Consider the following 22,842-nt stretch of genomic DNA (forward strand, 5'->3'; position numbering starts at 1 on the left):
AAGGAACTGACTGGGCTAAATAAGAAGTCATTTGAGTGGGAAGGAGGCATTTTTCAGACAAACTAATTGCCCCAGGATGGTTCACTGGGGAGCTGCTGGTCACCAGGGATAGGGACTGACTGTGTCAGCACTGCAGCAGAGAAAATGGATGGATGGAAAGCTGCAGCCTGAGCACTCTCAGCACTCTGCCTGGCTGGTGTATAGGGGTTTCAAGCTGTTCTAATTTCATTTGCTTAATGTTTGATGCTCCTTTGGATTTGATGTACAGATGAAGTGTGTTTCACCAGTAGAGAATTACTTTTAGTTGTTTTAGGGCTATTTAAATTTTAAAAAAGCTATTTAACAGATTTGCTGCAGTAAAATACTACTGGGAGAGCGCAAAGAGATAATATAGATGCTTGCTAAAATGTATTTGCAAAACTTTTCAACACATTTAAAGTACTGTCATTTAAGCGAAATATTACCAGGATTATTTGTAGCCTTTGAGTACCTAATATCCAATGTGTAAAAATACCTGACAGGAGGGAATGAAGAAGAGGAAGCCGGACTCTTCTCAGTGGTGCCCACTGATGGGACAAGAGGCAGTGGGCACAAACTGAAACATATGAAATTCCATCTAAACACAAGAAAACACTTTTTTTCCTGTGAGGGTGGTGAAACAGGTTGCCCAGAGAGGCTGTGGAGTCTCCATCTATGGATATACTCAAAACCCAACCAGACACGCTCCTGGGCAACCTGCGGTAGCAAACCCTGCCTGAGCAGGGTGGGTTGCACTAGTTGATATCAAGACATCCCTTCCAACCTAACCCATTCTGTGAAAATATTAAAAAGGTACGTTGTTTTTTTGAGGAAAAAGATTTGTGTGGCTAAAGTGTAAATACAGTGTCATAATTATGTAAATAGAGAGTCTACTGTAAATAGAGAGCCATAACAGTATGAGATGTGTTTAGTATTAACAACTTCAGATGAGAGAAATCCATATGGCCTTACAGCAGTGATTTGTTTATTGCTATTCCGTGTATAACAATATATACTTGACTTAGCAATATATTTGAAAATAGATACACTAACTTTACTTTGTTTTATTATACATATATTAAGAAAAATATTTTGTAATTTCCCAGTGCATAACATATTGAACACCTTTTCAATCAACCAAGAATTATTGATGATGATGTCATATCCTTAGAGAAATTAGTAAAATCAACACATGAAGGAAGATGGATGGTGCCAGACCAATGTACAGGGCAGTACATATTTTTTTTACTCAGGAGATTTATTAAGCCTTTTAAAAGTTCTGCTGAAGTCACTGCTGCTATAGATTTGTGCAGCCAGCAAAGCAAAGTTGCTAGCATCCTTTATATATTTCTCTAATGCTACAACTGGGATGTCCTATTTCCCTCACTTATTTATTCTGGATACTTTCTGCAGCTTTCCTTTTGTATAACTGCATTTTATTTTACAAGAAAGAAAACGTTTAAGGATATATTCAGAAGTTCACTTTTTAGCTTGTACAGTTTTGCAAACTGAACATAACTGCAACAGAAGGATGCATGTAACATGTCAAAAAAAGATGAAGGCTACGAGGTCAATTATCCGCCAATTTTGAAGAAAAAGTGTGCTTAACTGAGAGCTACAAAGCCGGGTGTGACCCACAAGGATACTTCCTCTGGTGTGTTGCCTTGATCAAGTGAGCCTCTTCCGCTCGTTCCCGTGAGAGTGAGTTCCAGTCCAGACAGGTTGCTCTGATGGTGTCTACCGTGCATTCCCGTCTTTCTTAAGGGCTTTCTTAAAAGCCCTGCTCCCATCAGGATAAACTCACATGTGGTCAGTTGATAGGGTGCCCAGGATACACCTAAGGCAACAGCTTTTTATCTGATTGCAACAACCCACTTCAAGTAACTCTGTCTTTTAAATGCCTCTCCTACCAGGGGAAAGAGTGAGCCAGGGATTGGCTTCTACACTTCCATTAATATAAAGTTCCATTTATGTTAAGTGTTTCCAAGAAGGGCCAGATCTGGCACTCATGTACAATAAATCCACCACTTTGGAGAAATGCAGATTCAGTGTAGTGGTTGTGCATGGGAGGTCCAGACACGTGGCAGGGAAAGGGTCACATACATACAGAAAGACAGGTGGCCTGGCCAGCCCGAGAGGATCTTTCATTAAAAGCATAATGAAGCAACCTTTCAAAAGCCAGTAAGAGTTCTCACCACTGCCTTTTCTGAAAAGCAGGAATTAGATGCCTCACCAGAGGCTTCACTGTTTAAATTTGGACAATAAAGTTGCAAGAACTGAGTCGATTTTTATGGCCTGTAGAAGGAAACTAAAATATTCTCTGTTGATGCTGTGAGAGGCAAGCAGTGTCTCATCAGAGGCTATTTCTCTGAATCAGAATAGTACTTAATCCAAATATGTTCAGTAGCATATAAAGCTCTTCTATAAAAATTAATAACAGCTAGTGAAAAACACACAGCTTGTTCCTTTTACATTTAGAGGAGAAAATGGCCTCTTTCCCTTCACTGACAGAGGTTTATGGGTGCAGTAGCACTGTTCTCACATAATGAGATAGAAGGATTTGAAATTTCTGTACTCTGCATGTGTTGTGTAGCCTCATTCCACCTGCGTTCTGACACAGTGAAATACAGGATAATTTTTAGAATAAGACCAGCATATTTTTTTGCTTCAAATCTGCTAATGCCTTCCTCTTACATAGGAAAAGCAACTGCAACCAAAGGGCATTTGGAATTTTTTCTTCTTTCTGGAGCCTGCTCACAAAAAGCTTAGCTTTCTTAAATTTGCCAGAGAAAAAGATTTGATCCTTCCCTAAAATATTGATTATTGAAAAAGTATGTACAATTGCAGTGAACCAGGTAAAGTAATAATACATAAGCCTTTTCAAAGATCTGTGAAGGGCCTTTTCTTTCTTTTAAGGTACAGAAGGAATTATGGTAGCGGCTGCTATTGTTAGTATTTATCTGGAGCCATAGTGGTTTGAAGGGCCAAAATGGGGGGTTTTGAAGTTTTTCCTGTTAATGACTATCTTGGCAACTCTGTTATCAGCAGATCACTTCTTTTCTGTGGTAGGAAAATATGGCTATTTTTAAATTGTTTTCCATTGTTGTATTGCTGTGGGTAGGTTAGTTTTGACAGTTTTGAGTTGCAGTCCACGTAGATATTTCCCCAAATTATATCCCAAGAAGCTGATGATTTCTTGAGATTATTAAGTTATGTCAACTCTTGCAATGTGTCATTAATCATTCTACAAATGTGTCTTAATTCCTGTTAATCCACAACATTTTAAAAATCTCCAAGAAAATTTTCAGACTCTTCCCCTCTCCTTGCATTACTGACTGTTACTGAGTGATGGTGTTAAACAAAAAACAATATGAACTAAGGATTAATACCACAGTCAGTTTGATAGGTGTCATTTTCATTAATAGAGGTCATCATAGTTTTGAAAATTAAATAGACTGATTTATTATGTACTTCATTTTGCTAGAAGTTGACATCATCTTTCCTACATGGTTTTTTTCAGAGGAATAGAATCAAAACAGCATATTCAAGACTTGTTCTTGCTGTATCTGAAATGCTTGGGTTTATGTGATTTAAAACAATTTAAGAGATGTTATCATCAGAAAAGATTACACAGTAGATAAGGCATTTTTATCTTGTAGTATAAACGTGTGCAAATTATTGCTATATTTACAGCATTGATGTATACATTCTTTCCCATTAATTACTGTAGAACTGAACAACTCTACCAAATCTTTTTTCCCTACGGAATATTTGAAGTTAAAAGAAAATTTTCAAAAATCAAATTCTGCAAAATGGCCTCTACCAAGCTGCAAGAAAGCCTTCAGAGTTTTTGAAGGTAAGTTTTTTAATTTTTCCCTAAACTTCACTCAGTCTTGTGTATACTATTTGAAAATAAGTCTCTAGCTAATACATGCCATAGGAAAACAGAGACAGATTATTATTAAAGCAGAGCTGAGTTAAATTCTCCTCAGTGACTCATACACAGTGCTCTGAATCTAAAGATAAACATTGTAAAAAGGGAATGTGTGTGTGTACCTTTTTATTTATTCGTAAATCTTTAATTTTGTGCACATTATCAGAAAAATTATATGTAGTTTCCTGTTTGGAAAAATTTGTGTCTGCATAGTGGAATAAAGAAAACTTCTCTGGGCAAAATGTTACTAGTTCTGAGTGTGGTCAATAAAGACCTCTCGAAAAGAAAAATCAGAATCAGTCTTTTATGAAAGAAGTCATATAAAAAAGTTGGAATAATACTGTATATATTATTCTGTATTGCTTGTTTTATACATACGAAATGGAGTAAAGGGTGTGGGTGTTTTAGCTTTGTTTTCTGCTTATTACATGAAGAAAGCTTAGTCCTCTTGTTGCTACTTCAACACTTAAACATTTTCATGGTTATTTACTGGTAGTTAACTGAAAAATATTTAAGTTAGACCCCTGAAATGTGGGATTCATTGTTTACCCATGTTCCCCTGTTTTCAGTCTAATGACCTTTCCTCACCAGGCCTCATCTCTGTTTACTTATATAGTTACTTTCTGTAGTGCTGAGTCTTGCTAGCAGAGAATATTTTTCCTGTTTGTAAGAACAGTATAGATTGCTTCTAAAAGTATGTGGAAAAAATAAAACAGGACATCCTTTTTATATCCCTTTTGTGAGTCTACCCAGGCCTTTCTACAGGTCAAATTTGATAAATTCTTGTCCTCCACTTATAAAACCGTGTCACACAAGGTCATGGTTTGATAGTGAAAATAACAAGAAATGCTCCTAGCTATCAAAACTGAGCAGACTTGAGAAGTTTGAGGACTGATAGATCATCTTTGGTATTACTCAGAGGGGAACCTGTTGGCAGGAAAAACAAAAGATGAGTATTTCTGTTCTCTAACACCAGTTAATGTAGTGTGGATGTTGATGCTGAGCTTATTGGTTTATTGTAACACATTACTTTATGTATGTGACATAGTTCATATATGTTCCATAGTGTCATATGAATTATGTCTTTCATAAATATGAAAAGCTACCATGCTGAGCTTTGTACAAAACATAAATAATTAAAAATAAAAGGAAGATCTGAAGAGGTCATACAGCTTCAGTATTGTGCTACCTGAAAATTGGGCATGTCATTCCACAAAGGTAATTCAGAATGCTGGATTTATGTGTCCCCAAAGGATAGCCTAGAAGTCCCACACAGAATGGGAACATGATTAGATCTAGCTAATGGGAAACCCAAACCACATAGCTGCCTGAAACTTTGTCTTTGCCTTCTTAAATACAAGTGTCTCTGCCATGTCTCTCTCTCCTGACTCGTTATTTGAATAAAAGCTACTGCAGGGTTTGTGTCTGTTCAAACGCAAGTGTATAATATTTTCTTCCTAGACTGCTTTTTTGGGCTTACACCTAAATTGTGCTTGGCAGCATCTAAAGTTCCATGTTTGGTTTTCTTGACTTTGCTTATGTTCCCTGCCTCAGGAGGCTCCCAGGGACTTTACGGGCGTGGAAGACTGAGCATACTGGCAGCAAAAGACTTCTGACACCATAATAGATGCCCTCGCAAATGCAAACCCTAATGTCACTGAGAACAGTAGGGGAAAGAGGCTACTTAGATTAATTTTTGTTTAATTAGGAAGGTAATAGACTGATAAGATGTTAGAGTTGCAGAAGGCAAAATGTAAAGAATGGGAAGAAGAACAGAGTGGGTACATGAGTAGAGTGACTGGAGTGAAAAGGGATATGATTACAGTGCTTAGAAAGCAAAGAAAACGTGCAGTTTTGAATGCGAGAATAACTGCCTCTTCATAAGACAATACTGCATTGTCAAGAAATTCTGTGGCCCTGTTAGAAATGCATATGCTCTTTTTGTCTAGTTTATATCCAGCAGGTTCAGTGGTCACTGACAATCTAGCAGCTCTTTTCAAACTTCGTATAATTCCAGTTTTCCATATGACAAAACCTTTTCCACTATATTATTTTAATACTCGGGACATAAAAATGGTAAACTTCGAACAGTAAATCCCTCATTAGAGATGCTAAACCTGATAAAATCAGACCTCAGAATTGGAGTGGGATGCAAGGAGAGAAAGATGGCTGCTGAGAAGCCTATATTATAGAGAAGATTTATCACTTTGAACTAATTTAGAGTTTCTGAACATTGCAGGACTGCTAGATAAAATCAACCATCTTTTCTTTTTCCTTACTTTTTTTCCTGAACTGATTCACTGAGGGAAACAGATTTTGTAATCAGTATGTGAGTCTTCTTTCATATGAGAATTTCCACGAGGAATGTAAAATTATCCTCTAACTAAAAAAAAACCCCAAACATCCATAGCTTTTGAGTTTTTATACAAAAAGTAAGAAACCTCAGCACTGTAGCACTTTTGTGCTTTCAAGCTGATGAAAATTGGTCCAGAGTAGTTTGTCCTTACACTGCACTGTATTTTTTCCAACTAAAACCATTAACAGAATTCCCATTTGTTTCATAAACATTACATATGGCATTGCTCTCTATATGGTATACTCTATTTGGTCAAGGGCAGGTTAATGATAAAAAGGAAATGATATTCCAAGAACGAAAGCCAGTCTTCTTTTACCATTCCAATTTTTAATATACGTCAAAGTTAACAAGCTAATTTTAAATGTTCCTCTAAAATGTCTTCTGTTTTGAGATGAACAAAGATATTACATTAGTTATTACTTTGAGTATTGGTAACTTTTAAATAATGTAATTGCACAATAGAAATAACATCTCAAATAACAGTTTCCTTCAATAGGTTTAAAAATAAATAAATAGTGTAGTTTCAATAGGATAGTTAAATAGCAGATGTGCTCGATTGGATCCTGTTATCATATATTTATAGTTTAATAACATCATAAGTGTAGCGTTTGCATGCCATTAAATTGGAGTTGCATTCTATAAACACTGTACAGCTACAGAAGGTTCACAAACTAAGGGTAAGTCTCCAAAAGTAATTTGATACCAGAAATGTGGACTAAAAGAACTGATAAAAAATACAATACTTAATTTGACAGTGACTTTGGTGTAGTCAAGTGCAGGAATTAAAAAAACAGACTGAGACAGTTAGTACACTGGGCCTAAAAGGGTTATTTCAAAAGCTTTTGCGTAAATCTGAGATAGAAATACATTGAAGAGGCCAGAGATACAGGATACAGTAGTCAAGATAGTGCTGGCTGTCTGCATATAGAGAAAGAGTGTAGATATGCCTGAAGATAAGTACATAGCTAGGTGTTCAGAATGAGAGAGGGGGATTATGAAACCTCTGAGTTACAGCCCTTGGTAACCACTTCAAGATATAATTATTCCTAGGCTAATAGGAAATTCCCTTCAACTGTTTTTATGCTAACATTTTTATTTAAAATATTATGATGAAACTGAAAGTGGGAAAGCCTATTTAGAAATAGAGTAATTCTTTTTATCTGTTTTTTTAAAATGCTTAATCTAGAAAACATTCGCCCAGTGTTGCATACCATGAAATCTATGCTACTTCTTTACTGATCTCATCGCTTTAGTGACTTAATAAAAAGCTATTGACTTCTGCATCAGTCAAGGATTGCAAGATACAGTGTTTTCAATGCCTCCTAATACCAGTGGAAATTCCCACCACCTCAGTAGGTCACATCTGCCATGTCCTTTTATGTAATCATTCTCTAGAGAAAAGGGTGCACAATTTCCTACATATTTTAAAAGAAAAGAAATGTTGTGAAAGCTTTTAATAATACCTGTTGATACGTTTTTGTATCTCTTTGTCTTTAAAATTCAGGTACTACACTTTAAAATCTACTTTCTTGATTCAAGGTTCTTGTTATCGTGATTTCAGTTAGATAAGTAATAAAGGAAGGATGTTAACAGCTGTGAAAATTTACAGCTATAAAATTACCTCAACTAGGTTTTAAGTTCATACTTCTCTGTTTAAAAAGAAGAAAAAAGTTATACTGGTTTTCAAGTTTCTGATGCTGTGATCCACTGAGAAGAGAAACAAGATAGGTGTTACTGAAAATAGAAGGTACAACATTGATTTTAGCTGTGAAGGGTAATGCTGGAGTATAAGTCGTCTCTCAGAATAATCCTTATATTGAGCTATTTTTCCCAAGTCGTACTATTTCATCCTTCCTTATTGCACTTTTTTCCTTCAGTTAATTTCCTTACTTCCTCATTTCTTTGTTTTAAGTTGTTTGTTCTTTTGTCATACTACTCAAGACTGCAGTTGTGAGACCATGCAATGCTTCTTCACCAGAAGGCTTTCCTTTTTTAGCCAGGATCCATCACATTCTTCAGTATAGCTTGTGGAATCACAAAAAGCTGATTTGCACACATGCTTTTTTACAGTATTCATAGTAAGTGAATTTTCTGCCTCAAGGAGACACAGATTACTGGGAAGTGTTGTCTCTGAGCATCTGTTATGCCTATAGTACACTAACACATAAAACACAGAATCCAAGCACTGCTGGCTGAGTGTGTCTTAGGTCAGCTGCACTGATGGCAGCTTTGTCATTTTGCTGAGTTGTCAGCACTTGGACCCTAACACTTGCACCCATTTTCCTTGTCCACAAGTTCTTTCAGCTCAGCAGGTCACTGGTAAGAAACTAAAGACTGATTGCTTGATTCCAAGGTCCAACTTGGGTCCCACAGAGCAGCTGTGCTCCGACTAGCCTTCAAGCCTTCACTTCACTCACCAAGCAGAAGTGAACCTGAAAGAAAAACAAAATTAAATAGAAGGGGGACTTTAAGGTACAAAGGTCAGTGCCACAGAGATGCCTTACGCTTCAGCCCTGTTAGCACTGCCGCTTTCTGTCCCTGCTGTTTTGCTAACAGCGTTAGTACAAAGCGTTGTGTAAGTATCAATAGCCTTGTTTATCTTTTAAGCCATCTTGCAGAGGCTGTTCTTTAGAGACTTCTTCAGAGCCACAGTCTCCCATTGGAAAATATATTTTGTGGCCTTTTCCCAGTCCTGAAGACTGCTTCCAGAGCTGGCCTGTGTAGGAGAGTGATATACCTCTCAGAAATTATGGCTGCTCAGTCATCTCTATTGGTTCATCAGTGCATTGAAGGGAATCCCAGCCCAGCCAGCATGGGTTTAGGAAAGGCAGGTCCTGCTTGACCAACCTGATCTCCTTCTATGACAAGGCAACCCACCTAATGGATGAGGGAAAGCCTGTGGATGATGTCTACCGAGACTTCAGTAAAGCCTTTGACACGGTTTCCCACAGCATTCTCCTGGAGAAACTGGCTGCTCATGGCTTGGACGGGTGTACTCTTCTCTGGGTAAAGAACTGGCTGGATGGCCGGGCCCAAAGAGTGGTGGTGAATGGAGATAACTCCAGTTGGCGGCCGGTCACAAGTGGTGTTCCCCAGGGCTCTGTGTTGGGGCCAGTCCTGTTTAATATCTTTATCAATGATCTGGATGAGGGGATTGAGTGCACCCTCAGTAAGTTTGCAGACGACACCAAGTTGTTTGGGAGTGTTGATTTGATTGAGGGGAGGAAGGCTCTGCAGAGGGACCTGGACAGGCTGGATGGATGGGCCTAGGCCAATTGTATGAGGTTCAACAAGGCTGAGTGCAAGGTCCTGCACTTGGGTCACAACAACCCCATGCAATGCTACAGGCTTGGAGAAGAGTGGCTGGAAAGCTGCCCAGCAGAGAAGGACCTGGGGGTGTTGTTGCCAGCCGGCTGAATATGAGTCAGCAGTGTGCCCAGGTGGCCAAGAAAGCCAATGGCATCCTGGCTTGTATCAAAAATAGTGTGGCCAGCAGGACTAGGGAAGTGATCATGCCCCTGTACTCGGCACTGGTGAGGCCGCACCTCGAATACTGTGCTCAGTTTTGGGCCCCTCACTACAAGAGAGACATTGAGGTGCTGGAGTGTGTCCAGAGAAGGGCAACGAAGCTGGTGAAGGGTCTAGAGCACAAGTCTGATGAGGAGTGGCTGACGGAACTGGGGTTGTTTAGCCTGGAGAAAAGGAGGCTGAGGGGAGACCTTATTGCTCTCTACAACTGCCTGAAAGGAGGTTGTAGAGAGGTGGGGGTCGGTCTCTTCTCCCAGGTAACAAGTGATAGGACGAGAGGAAATGGCCTCAAGTTGCGCCGGGGGAGGTTTAGATTGGATATTAGGAAATTTTACTTCACTGAAAGGGTTATCAAGCATTGGAACAGGCTGCCCAGGGAAGTGGTTGAGTCGCCATCCCTGGAAGTATTTAAAAGACATTTGGATGAGGTGCTTAGGGACATGGTGTAGTGGTGGTCTTGGTAGTGTTAGGTTTACGGTTGGACTCGATGATCTTAGAGGTCTTTTGCAACCTATATGATTCTGTGATTCTGTGAATCAAATTCTAGCTAATCTGTATGTGTCATCAGGATTGCTTGTTTCCATTTAACCGTGATATTGTAAGACTGCCGTACCAGGAATATTGTTAGCTACAATTATGCAACACCAAGGATTATGATAGAATGGCCATGGCAAAAAAGCATACTGTAGCCTTTCCCCATATATTTTTTGACATGTCCCTGAATGGATGTTAGATTGGCATCTTTAGTTCTGCTTAGGGAACCAACTGTTCATACTGGCTGGTAAGACAAACTAAGAACATTTTAGACCTCTTACACAGCCATGGTCCCACAGCTGTACCGGAGGGACCCAAATGAACTTGTAGGGGAGTTAGAGGTATCGTGCTTTTTACCCTGCAACTTACAAATTCCAAAAGTCTTTTAAGAAGGTTCTGTTCTGAAGATGCTTGAAAAAACATACCCATGTTCAGGATAAGAGAGAAAGTCCTCTCATCCATTAATAGCTCATTAAAGGATGCCAAACAAAGGACGGAAATAAATGATTCATTTTTATCACTGGAGGGACATTAGCAGTCTGGTCCTTAATGGGTATATGGTACAGTTTGTACTATCCAGCATATTTGTTACTAGAAATGGAGGTGATAACATTTGCTTACAGTACTGAAATATTTGGGATAATAAAAATGAAAGCCAAGTGCAAGCAGTGGCAGAAGACTGTCATGGTACTGAGTGATCTTCAGCAATGTTTACATTGTTTTCCTTTCGTGGCAAAAGGAGGTAGTAAACTAGAATGGTAGAGAGAAAATAAATAAGAGTGTCAGTTTTAAATTACTTCATGATGAGGAATATGTAAATAGACTAGAATGCTTCAGCCAAAACAAGAGATGACTACAGAGGGAGGATGATAGGGGTAATTAAAATCATGAGAGGCATGGCAGAAGGGAATGGGCTACTATTATTCACTGTCTCATATTAAAAAAACTAGAAGATATTAAATAAAATTATAATTACCCCAGAGCATGGGTTCAAATAATGGCAGATTCTTGGAAGAAAAATGGAGTAAAGTGTATTAAACCCAAAGATACCAGATTTGCCTGCAGAGATCCTTGAACTGCAAGTCTCTGGGAGCTGAGAGAGAATACCAGGAAAGTATTGCAATACGCTTGCCCTCTTCTTATGTTCTTTCCTCGCCATTCACCAATGCCTCACTGTTTGACCTTGTCAGAGAAAGAATGATAGGGTAGGAAGACCTTTAGTCCATTGTTAGTATGCGTGTTCTTATGAGATATCCTACAATTTGATGACAATGGTATCTTCTGTTACAATTTTAACTTAGGCATTGTAAAAGGATTTTATGTATTTATCAAATACGATTACATAAATATTTATTATTTGCCTTCTAAAGACAATTGAGAACAATACATAATCCTAGTTAAACTACCCTAGCTAAACTTTGAATTACTAGCTTTTTGAGTTGTAGTCTTTCATCACAGAATCTGTTTAGAGCATAAAATATCTCTTGGTCTTAATTTTTTATGTTTTGTGTAAGATTCTGCTGAGATTAGTTCAGGTTATGACGGGTCCCTGTGAACAAGTGGAAGCAAAGATGCCTTCTGTCTTCATCACTAGCAGGAGTTAGCAAGCATCTTTCTATGCATTTTACTGGAAGTGGGAAATGATCCTATCCAGCTATGCCAAATAGAATGGCAGAAGGATAGATTGTGGCCACTGAGCATTGACCAGTAAAATTGGTTATATTCCCAATTAGCTGTGAACTAATTATGTTTAGTAAAGATTATGTCAGACATGCTTCCCCAGCACACTCCCCTGATCCACTTAGCACTGAAATGCACTGCATAGGAGAGCAGTTTGTACTGAAGTAGCCCCTAAAGAGTCTCAACTCTGCTGGTGTAAACACATCTTACCTTGAAAGTTAAGTTTGCCTGGTGTTCAGTCCTTTGACTTGATGCCTCATAGAAATCCCATTTACTGTAAGAATACAAAGAATTTTTGGATGAGAATAGATTGTAGAGATATCAGTTGGCTTCATCACTATCGATGAGTTAACAGAGAAGAAAGTAGGACACAAACACGTACATTGTTTCTGCTACCTAACATGCCTGTGATTTCTGTTTCATACGTCTGTACCAGTGATACAGATAGATCCACGCCATTCTGAAATTTGGACATGAACACGAGTTCAGTTTGATCCTAGTGCACTTATTGGGTAGAAAACTGCTAAGCTTTCTGGAGGAATATGGTACTTGCATAGCATAATTATAAAAGCCCAACATTTTTGGGGCAAGGCAGAGTTTTGGAGACCCCTAAAAGTGCAAACAAAAGCTGAAATTTGAATTTGATGAAAGACAAAAGAGGAAGCATAAAAGCACTCAAGGTGACGTGTGAGAATAATAAGCAAGAAAAGGTGGTCGTATTTTTATTAGATCAGAGCCAGGTTAAGCATACCTTCACAAAGAAACAAGAGATGTGCAAACAGCAGAGTAAAGTCAGGAGACTTTTGGTGAATATCTTAGCTGAGTAGATAAAGATGGATGTTTGAAATGGCATCAGAAAAAGTCAGAGATAACCACCATTACACATTTAATGGAGGATTAAAGGAAGGATTTTTAAACAGTTTGTAAACATATATTTTTAATTTTAAATAGCTTTTTTCTTAATAACTTTTAAATTAACTTTTCTTTGTGAAAAATTTATTTTTAATTTTCTGTTGAACATATATGAAGGCTTTTCAGACAGCTCTTTCTGCAAAACCTTGGTCAGCTTCGTAAAAACTGGTTAAGTACTGTCAGCATCAGAAAACTTCCAGTTCAGAAAAACTGCCAGCTTTCTCAAGATATGGTCTTGTGCTTTGTATTTTTCATTCTCTGGAGGAATTAATACTTCTTTTGTTTACTTATATGGGAAGTAGGAATTTCTGGAGTTGACATTAGCTAAAGCTCAATATGAATTTGTTCGAAGATAATGGCATAGCTCCAAGATAGGTCATTCACCTTCTCTCTGGAGGAGTTAAGGGAGGCATGTTGCCAGACAGCTAGATTTGCAAATAAACTAAATGCTTTGTGTAGATATACACACCCTTGTCTTACAGAGGGGTGTGGTGAGGCCCTGGCATGCCTATCTTGTGTATTCCCTCTGACCTTTGCTGTCAGAGTGACCCTGTCTTAAGACAAGTAGAGCCAATTTATGAATTTATTTTTAAGAAAGTATTTGCATCACTGTTATCTGATAGAGTTCCACTAAAATTGGCTTAAAACATTAAAGGCTTAAGCACTGACAGGCTTGTGGACAGCAGTGTGTAACAGAACTCTGCAAAGTGTTTGTTAAATGATCTTTAGTATTAAATTAGTATTTTTTTAACAAAATATAGCAATCATACAAGTCAAGGAATAAGCATCTAAAGAGAATTGAGCAGTATGCCAAGTAGCATTCACACTAGAGACAAGCATCAGTATGAGATCCCGTTTAATGCTATTTTATACTTATTCAGTCATCTTGAGCTATTATAGTAAGCCTACCTATAAATATCAATAGCTTTTGCCTCTACATATTTTGTATGGTAGCAGTCCGAACAAATGGAGCCTGAAGGGATGTAAGTAAATAGGGAGGAGTTGCAGAGAAGAATGAAACTAGAGGGAGGTGATGCCATTACAGCAATATGATAACAAAGGGTGAAGGCTCTTATGATGATAATTTAGCAAGAGTTACTGACAGCTGAAATATAGTATTTCATCAGCTGGGGAGATGACAAATGTAAAGAAAACATGAACTTGCAACACGATTTTTAGAAATGTTCTGTATATTATATTCTGTTATTCTGTTATATGTTCTGTGTATTATATGTATAATTAATGCATATTATGTTTATTTCATCTCTATATTATTTTTATTTAATCACTCTTAATTCAATCCTTAGATTTAAGTGCCAATAGTTATGCTGATGGTGATTAGCAAGCAGCATTATTTGCCTGATGGTTGATTCTGTAGGACTGCAGTTTTTATAAGGTTTTTGTTTTGACAGATGAAATATATGTAAGTTAGTGGCACTACCACATTTTGGGATTTCTGCATAGTTTTCTCTGTAGCATGATGTTCTTTTTCTTATGTCAAATGCCTTATGAAAGTCACAAAACAAAAAGGAAGTTGTAACAGTGGAGAACAGTGGTTCCTAACCACTCTGCCTTATAAAAAGGAGAGCCCCTTATGCAATCAAATCGTGTCCCATATGAAAGGCTTCAGGACATGGCTTTTTCAGATTTTCACAGTAATCAGTTGCTTTTCTAGACCCTTTTCAGACAACGTTCTTTGACATCTTGAAAAGCAGTTACTGTGTATTCCCCGCTAAAATACCTGCATGCTGATAACTTGTTCATGTACAGAAGGACTCTGTATCATATGCACAGTGAGTTCAATAAATCTCATTTTATGCATGTGCAAATAACTACTTACACACAATTTACTCCTCTGGGACTGTCTCAGATTTCAACATTTAAACCAAAAGCCCTGCAAAAGTCCTATAGCTAGTAAGACAGACATCATAGTGAATATAAAAGTGGTTTCAGATAAGGATTATGTCCAGTTTAAGTACATTTTACATCCAGGTTTTCTAAAGCCCAACTGCTAGTAGAAAGTAGGACTTGGATTTTGGGAATGGGAGAGGAATGGAGAGATGTTTAGACCATCATGTGATTTTAGTCACACATGGATATAAGGTGCTGCCAGCCAGTGAGAGCCCAAAAGTGAAATCAGAAGGGCAAGACCAGAGAAATATTCCAAGAGAGCAGAGAGAAAGTGAGAGGAAGGTAGGAGTAGGATAGCAAGGGAGGTTTGGGAAGATGATTGGACTTTGCAGCGAGAAGGGCCTTGAAAGGTGATTGTAGAAGTTTTAGCATAGGAAAGCTGGAGGCTCTGGTGTGCAAGAAAAAAAAGATTTTGACTTCTGAGACAATAGGTGTGTGGAGCTGAAATATCTGAGGCAGGAGGGTTGGGAGGTTCAAACTTCTCATGCAAGAGGAGGAGAAAAGCTAAAATGCTGGATCTGAGAAGGCTGGTGATTGGGTTGAGTGGCCTTGGTTTGAGAAGGGACTGGATGCTTTGGGGACTTGAGTTTGGTGGAGGGCTTGAGACTGAGTTAGAGCTTGGGACATGAGATCGGGAGTCAATGGGACATGCCTGCAGGCATTCACACAGGATAAGTGCCATGCTCTCATAAACCTCTCTAGCAATATATGCTTTTTTCTTTGTTGGAAATACAGATCTCATAGCTCATTTTAACTCTCAAATCTTGCAATTTAGCTGTTGTATTAGCATAACCAGAATATGAGGCCGCATGATGTGCATATGGGAGAAGGCTGGTATATGCAAGAAGTTTGGGATGATACCTGGTTTGTGAAAGCAGTATAAAAACACTGTATCCTTGAAAAAAGTATAGAATGCTGGGAAATTTTGGCCCATTTCTGCACCCTGTCATCAGGTCTGCAGATGACAACAAATTGGATGACTGGTTGGTAGACTCAGTGGCAGGACTGCTCTTGAGAGAGACCAAGACAGGCCAGAGAAATGGGCTGAAACAGTAAAGCAGGTGCTTCAGCAGATACAGTCCCTTTCAGCAGGGCATGCAAAAACAAAACCAGACCGAGTTAGAAGATGGAAAATATGATGTAAAAGAGCATCGAGCAAACTACGTTGGGTTGTTGTTGGAATCCTACAGCAGTCTGTGTAGTTCAGAACATTAATGTGTGATTTGGAAAAGTGATACATACACAGCTGATAAAGATTATTAGTGATACTAAATTATTCAGTTCACTGGTGAAAGTAAATATGAACTTCACAGCTAACAGTTCTCTTGATCAGCGACCTTGAGGAGGCAACAGAATGCACTCTCATCAGGTCTGCAGATGACAACAAATTGGAGGACAGGTTGATAGACTCAGCAGCAGGGCTGCCATTCAGAGAGACCTAGACAGGCTAGAGAAATGTGCTGAAAGGAACCTTGTGAAATTCAACAAGGACAAATGCTGAGTCCTTCACCTGGGAAGGAAGAGCCCCTGGCAATGAGACAGGTTGGGCACTGACAGCCTGGGGAGCAGCTCTCTGGAAAGGACCTGGGCGTCCTGATGGAGAGCAAGCTGCGCATGAGCTGGCGGTGTGCCCTGGCAGCAAAGAAGGCCAGCAGCATCCTGGGCTTTATGAACAGGAGCATGATGTATGAATAGCAGTAGATGAGGGAAGTTTTTATCCCCTGCTGCTCAGCAGACCACATCTAAAATACTGCGATCCCTCCCCCCCCTTCTCCCCCCAATACAGTAAAGATGGGAGTAAATTGGAGCAGGGGTTTAGCAGAGGGACATCAGGATGCTCAGGGGCCTGGAGCACCTGACCTTTCAGGAGAGGCTGAGGAAACTGGCTTGTTCAGTCTGGAGAACAGTAGTCTTTGGGGAGGATCTCCAGGCAGCCTTACGATACTTATAAGGAGACCACCAAGAGGACAGACCAGCTGTTCACAGTGGTGCGTGGCAGGAGGATGAGCGATAATGGATATGAGAGGTTCAGACTGCAAGTAAGAAAAACACTTTCACTGTGAGGACAGTCAAGTGGTGGAGCAGTTGCCCACAGAAGCTGTGCAATCTCCATAATACGTAATATTCACTATGAGTCGTAAATTAGCTATTGCCACTTAAGAAAAGAGATCTGGGTAATACTGTGATTAGTTTTCTGAAAACATTAAATGCACAGACATACTCAAAAGGTAAGCAGGAATTATTAGGATCATAATAAAATGGAAAACATTATGTCATTGTCTAAATTTGTGGTGATCCCACATCTCAAATTTTGCATGTAATTTTAGATTACATCATCTGAAAGGTTAAAGCAGGGTGAAGCATAATGTAGAAAGGGTGATCTGAAGTATGAAAGCTTTTCCATACAAAGGAAATTTACAAGCTTTTTGTTTGGAAAGGATATTAAAGAAGACAGATACAAGAGGTCTGTAAAATTATGAATGGCATAAAGATGTTTTAGGAAAGATTGTTCACTGTCTCTCAGAGGCATTCTTGCATTAGCAATTATATCAGCCATAATAGATAGGGCAAAACAATTGGCGCTGAGGGCCAGATGTCAACATTTGCATTTTAGGGAACAGGGGCAACTTACTTCCAATCCCAAGGGCTGAATGCCCATTAGTGGTTGAAGCATATTACTGGAACACATCAGAGCTCTTGGAGCTCATCGACACAAAGCGAAGTAAGTGGAGGCAATATGAGATCTGGTTCAAAAGTATGCACAGACACATGTAAGGAGAGAAAATCCTATCAATGCCATTTTAACACATTGTTCTGGGAGCAGCTTCCAAAGCACTGGGGTCCTAAGCTGCTGGTTGCTGCAAGGGCACATAAGGGAAGGTGTCAGTCTGTACTTGCCTTTTTTCTTATAGTCTTTCAGTAGCTCTATCTATCTGCTGCAGCTCATAATCAGAAGGAAGAGACTGCGTCAAAATGACCTTGGTACATCTGATTACCTTGTTCTTAGGTAATTTAATTTCACATAAGCACTTATAATGTAAATGGTTATTATAGCTTGCATATTATTCATTTGGGCACATTTTTAGAGCAAAATTTTCCATCTCATATCTTACATTCTTTAGTCATAGCAAATGAGGTCAATCATTTTATAAAACTGGGAGAATATTTTAAATTCTTTGTAGTCTTATTTGGAGTATTGCTAGTACCTCAACAGGAGGTTGCAAAAACTTTGGCAGGGACACATGCAACAGATGTGCCTATTGATGCTCTGGTGAAAATCCTTTTTGATTTGCACGCTTTGGTGGATATAAAAGTGTGATTTGCACACAACATTGTTTTTGTTATCTAGTAACAGGTTTCCACTAACAGTCTGGCAGACTCTGCTGGCACTGTGCATGCATATTCATGTGATTTGAGTGGAAGTTCTTGTTCAGAGTATAGCAACACAGGCATGCACAAAAAAGTTAAGTAAAATATATGTTTTAACAATTACATGCCCGTGCAGAAATTATTTAGGGACTGTATTCATCAAATAAGATAGGGTTTCTTTTTTAAAAAGGAGCAAATACATTAGAAGTGATTTGAAGTTCCCTCAGCTCTTGTGTTTCATAATTCAAACCCCTGCTCCATGTTGCTGTAGAGTTTTTGAGGAACTCTGCAGCGCTCAGTTTTTATCTACAGATGGCTAGAATCAGATGCAGAGACATGGCTTGTTTCCACTCTAGCTGGAGAGACAGACATCTGAAGGTATTTTTCATGTCAGAATTTATTAAAGACAGTAGTCACAGTATGGATCATAGAGTCTGCAGTAACCTTTGTGCATCTTTATACAGGGTTTCTAAATCTGACCCTTGGTTTCAGTACTATAAGCAAGTTTATTTGGTAATATACCTCAGGGAAAAGAAACAGCTCTCGTTCTTTGTTAGCCTCTGTTAAGTCCTAGAATTCAGTTTACATAGTAGTTGTACTATTGACATTTTCATCTGCAGCTTAATCAATTTACAGATGGTAAAAAAAGAGACTTCAGCAATGGAATTGAAATCTGTTCCACATAACTGGCTGTCAGCTTTCAATAGCTTTACTCACACTCAGGGAAGCCACAGGGATTACACATGGTGTATAGCAAGCAGTTCCTGATTGTATACATACCTTTAATACAGCACCAATTTTTCTGTGGCTTTCTATAGGAAGAGCACTTAGAGAATAGCCAGTTTCCTATACTGAAACTACTGTTCTTGAATGTAGAATGATTACATTACAAAGTCTAATCTGTGGTAAAGTCAGTGCAGGTTTGCTTAAGGTGAGTTGCACAGACATACAAATCAAGGATAATATTTGTCTAAATCCTCTAGAAGGCGAGGACTACCAAGTCAAAACTAATGTAGCTACATGTTTGCATAATACTCTGATTATCCCTGTTGATCCAAAACCAGCCTCTAGCATTTTGTGTTATATTTACTTTAAGTATAGAAATAAATAAAAAGAAAGCATGGGTAGCAGTCTTGACTAAGATCCTCCAGAGAGGATAATATACACTAAAATTCATGTGTAAAAGGCAAAGTGAATGATATAGCATTAGTGAAAAAATTTAATGCCATTTGCAAATTAAATTTAAAAAGTAGAACATAACAACATAAATCTAAGTTTCTATTTGACAATAATGTTTAAAAAGTGTTAGAAAAGAAATTAAGAAAAATACAGGTTTGAAATTGAGGTAAGTTTTTAAATAAGCATTTTTCAAGTAAATTACATCTTGGCAGAAAGATATTTAAAGACAACTAACATTTTTCAGAATTTTGTTACTGAATTACTTGTGTTATTTTTCAGTAATCAAAGATACTGTTTTAAATTAACATAATTTTAAATTAACATAATCTAAAGCATAACATACAGAACAAGGAGGTCCATATCATACTTTAAACAGATCTTCGGCATCTTTAAGCAGTTGTTTAGCTCATGCACTTGCATAAAAGTTTGTGGTATTATAATCTAAAACTCTTTAAAAGTAAATCCCTGGAATTTTTTACTTTTTTTTTTCTAGAGTCAGTATAGCGTATTTAGCTGTGGGGCAAATTTTAGCCCTCTTGGAGTCACTGAAAACCATCATAAAACATCATCACTGTCTTGACTATCATGAAGATTTAATGTGTAGTCTCCAAAATAAGATAAATAATGTTAGAGAGATTCTGATGTTTACAGATCTAGGAACTTAGTATCTGTACATGACAAACTCATCCAAATTTTCATTAAAAATAAAAAATAAAAATAAATGCAATGATATAATGATGTCTAACCATGAGTGATTCTCCAAAGGAAGAATTTCTGTGTCACAGTAGTCTAATCAAATTTCTAAATACAGCAGTCAAACAAATACAGGAGGACCAGTTTACCTACATAATTTGGAGTCAAAAGTCTCTGATGAGCTATCTTAAAAAGGATGCCAAAGAGAGAAAATACTTTTCTTTGGAATGCATGGAAACAATTGTGCTATAAAAGTTCTGGGCAAAATATTAATTCAGAAAAAAAATACAAAGAAACTGTCAATATCCACCACTGAAAAGGAAAAATATTGACATTCCAGCAAAGTTCTGTATTAGGACACGTTTTAAAAATATATTTCTCAATTATCTTGAGTAAGGTCTGAGAATGTTAAAATGAAAATTGCTGGCATGTGAACACCAATGATACACATTTATTTGTATTAGTCAAAAACAGAAGACTGAGGAACTTCAAGGAGTCTTAATTCAGCTGGACTAGAAGGCAGCATGGTAGTAGATTAAAACTGAAGAACACACACTGAGGCACATTGGTGTGCAGTGGTGCACACTGAAGGGCATGCTTCCTACCCACCTTGAGACTCCAAAAGCCATGATATTGGTGCGGAGGAGAAGAGTCTGGGCAGCTCAGCAAAAACCTGTTTTCCAAAATCAAGGAATGTGTTATAAAGATTGAGAGTCACCTGAAAATGGAATGAAAACCCAGACCAGTACGACTGCATTCCCTCCTCGTCCTTCATCAGAATGGGACAGATCTGCCTTTGCAGCGCAGCTCCCAGCCTCTTTCCTGTGCTACAACCTGCTCTTCAACACAGCTGCACAGACACTTCTCTAACCTTGTATCTTGACATATGCAAGAACTATGCTCCTATAGTACTTTTCTTACTACATAGGGAAGTCAGGGGAGGAATGAAGAAGGACCTTTTGGCAGGACCCCACACTCAGGCCATTCTTGGAGTCACAGGAGTTTTACTTCCACTTAAAATGCTGTGTTTGCATCTGCCTATATATTTTTAAGGTATTATCAGCATACAAACAGGAATTTAAAAATTTAATTTTAACCTGGTATGTATAGTATAGAGGCATAATATTAAAGCAAGCAGGATTTATTTAGAAGAGTGTTTGGAAAAAAAAAAATTTCAAATACTATAAATAGGAATTCAAATGTATTTGCGCTGTTGAACTATGAGTGTACACATACAGATGTGTCTCGATTACTGAAGAATTCAGATGAGTAGATGTAGGGTATCCAGAGTTTAATTACTCAAGAGATTAATTACAGTATATGAGGCCTTTGACTTCTAGATCACTGAATCAAATTCAGTGGAAGAAGGCACCAGAAGAGAGGTGTTCATAGGTCTGGATAACATAAGCAGATAGCATTACTTTACTATAGTAGAGAGTGCCAAATCCAAACAAACAAACATATTCTTTTTCAGACGTGGTAGACAGAGTTACTTTTTAAGTCTTTCAAAATCAAGTCCACAGGGAGCTTCTTGTCCAACAAAGTGAGGAAACCTAGCAGTGAGGTGTGAGATTTCTTGCTTCCTGTAAATAACTGGGGGAAGGCGGGTTAACTTTTTTTTTTTTTTACTCTATCTGGTTGCTTTTATAAAGATTTTTATCTCCTAGTCTGTGTTTCAGCAGGTTTTCAAAGACGCTCAAATACTGTAACAAGGAGGCATTTCCCACATGCTGCTCACAGGATGGACTACATGGACTTTGAGGATGATAGCCGTGGATGGCGGTTTGATATGGACATGGTGATAATCTACATTTATTCAGTCAACTGGGTAATAGGATTTATTGTGTTCTGTTTTCTTTGTTATTTCTTTTTCCCTTTTTAGTCTGTAGTAATCACACTTAAGGAAAACAGCAGTCATGCGAACCACAATAATGTGAATAGGAAAAACTTGAAGAAGGCAAAATGTTTGTTTGATATTGCGTTTTTATCATTCAGAATTGTAATAGACTGTATCAAGCATGCTGTGAGGCTATTTGATACTTCTTCTATCTGTGACAAAGTACTTGAGTTTGGTTCCAAATATAATGTGAAATCCAGATCACACTTCATTCAGTGGGAGTTTTGCCTTGATTTTGGTGGGAACAGGATTTACCCCTAATGTATAAAATAATTACTCTGTAGAAATATAGACTACCGCTTGTTCTTAGAGGAGTTCTGTGTACTACACAGAATATGATCCATAGAGTAATTTTGGGGTTCGACTCTATGTTGATACGCTTTGCTCACTCATTGGTGCTTCAGTTGCTTCAGTTCCCCATACATAAAAGCAATAAAGATGCTTCCCATTCATAGTCAGATCTTTTGGGAACAGGAGATTATAAGCACTGCAGCGCTGCACCGTGCATTGTATAGACATTCATCTGAGCTGTTTCAATGGTATAATCCGAATCCTGGAAATCTTTGACAATTGATTGTCCTGTCAGCATTCTGCTGTGGAGATGTGCTGTATTCAGTGCCTGAAATTTTGAGCCTATTAACAAAAAAGAGAAATGATACTGCACAGTGTGCTAACTGTTCATCTTTTCAGCAAATGGCAATCAGAAGGAATCAACTAACAACCCCAGGTTCTGCACATTAAAGGGACCATTTTTATGCAGATTTCCAGAGTAGCACTGTACTGCTTTATACCCATCCAGACCAGTGTGTTTGGGTCCAGCAAGACAGCTAA

The 22,842-nt window shown here is 38.2% G+C and overlaps 1 protein-coding gene across 1 annotated transcript in view; it reads left to right on the forward strand.

The window, feature by feature from the left end:
• Positions 1-22,289, forward strand: part of RNF180 (ring finger protein 180) — a 79,207-nt gene extending 56,918 nt beyond the window's left edge. Inside the window, exons 6-7 of the mRNA XM_072859494.1 lie at positions 3,749-3,874; positions 21,794-22,289. Of these exons, the coding sequence (XP_072715595.1) occupies positions 3,749-3,874; positions 21,794-21,996 (329 nt within the window). The 3' untranslated portion in view covers positions 21,997-22,289. The remainder of the gene's footprint in view (positions 1-3,748; positions 3,875-21,793) is intronic.
• The last annotated feature ends 553 nt before the right edge of the window (positions 22,290-22,842 follow it).

The sequence above is a fragment of the Ciconia boyciana genome, chromosome 4 (assembly GCF_034638445.1).
Source record: "Ciconia boyciana chromosome 4, ASM3463844v1, whole genome shotgun sequence".
Lineage (NCBI taxonomy): Eukaryota > Metazoa > Chordata > Aves > Ciconiiformes > Ciconiidae > Ciconia > Ciconia boyciana.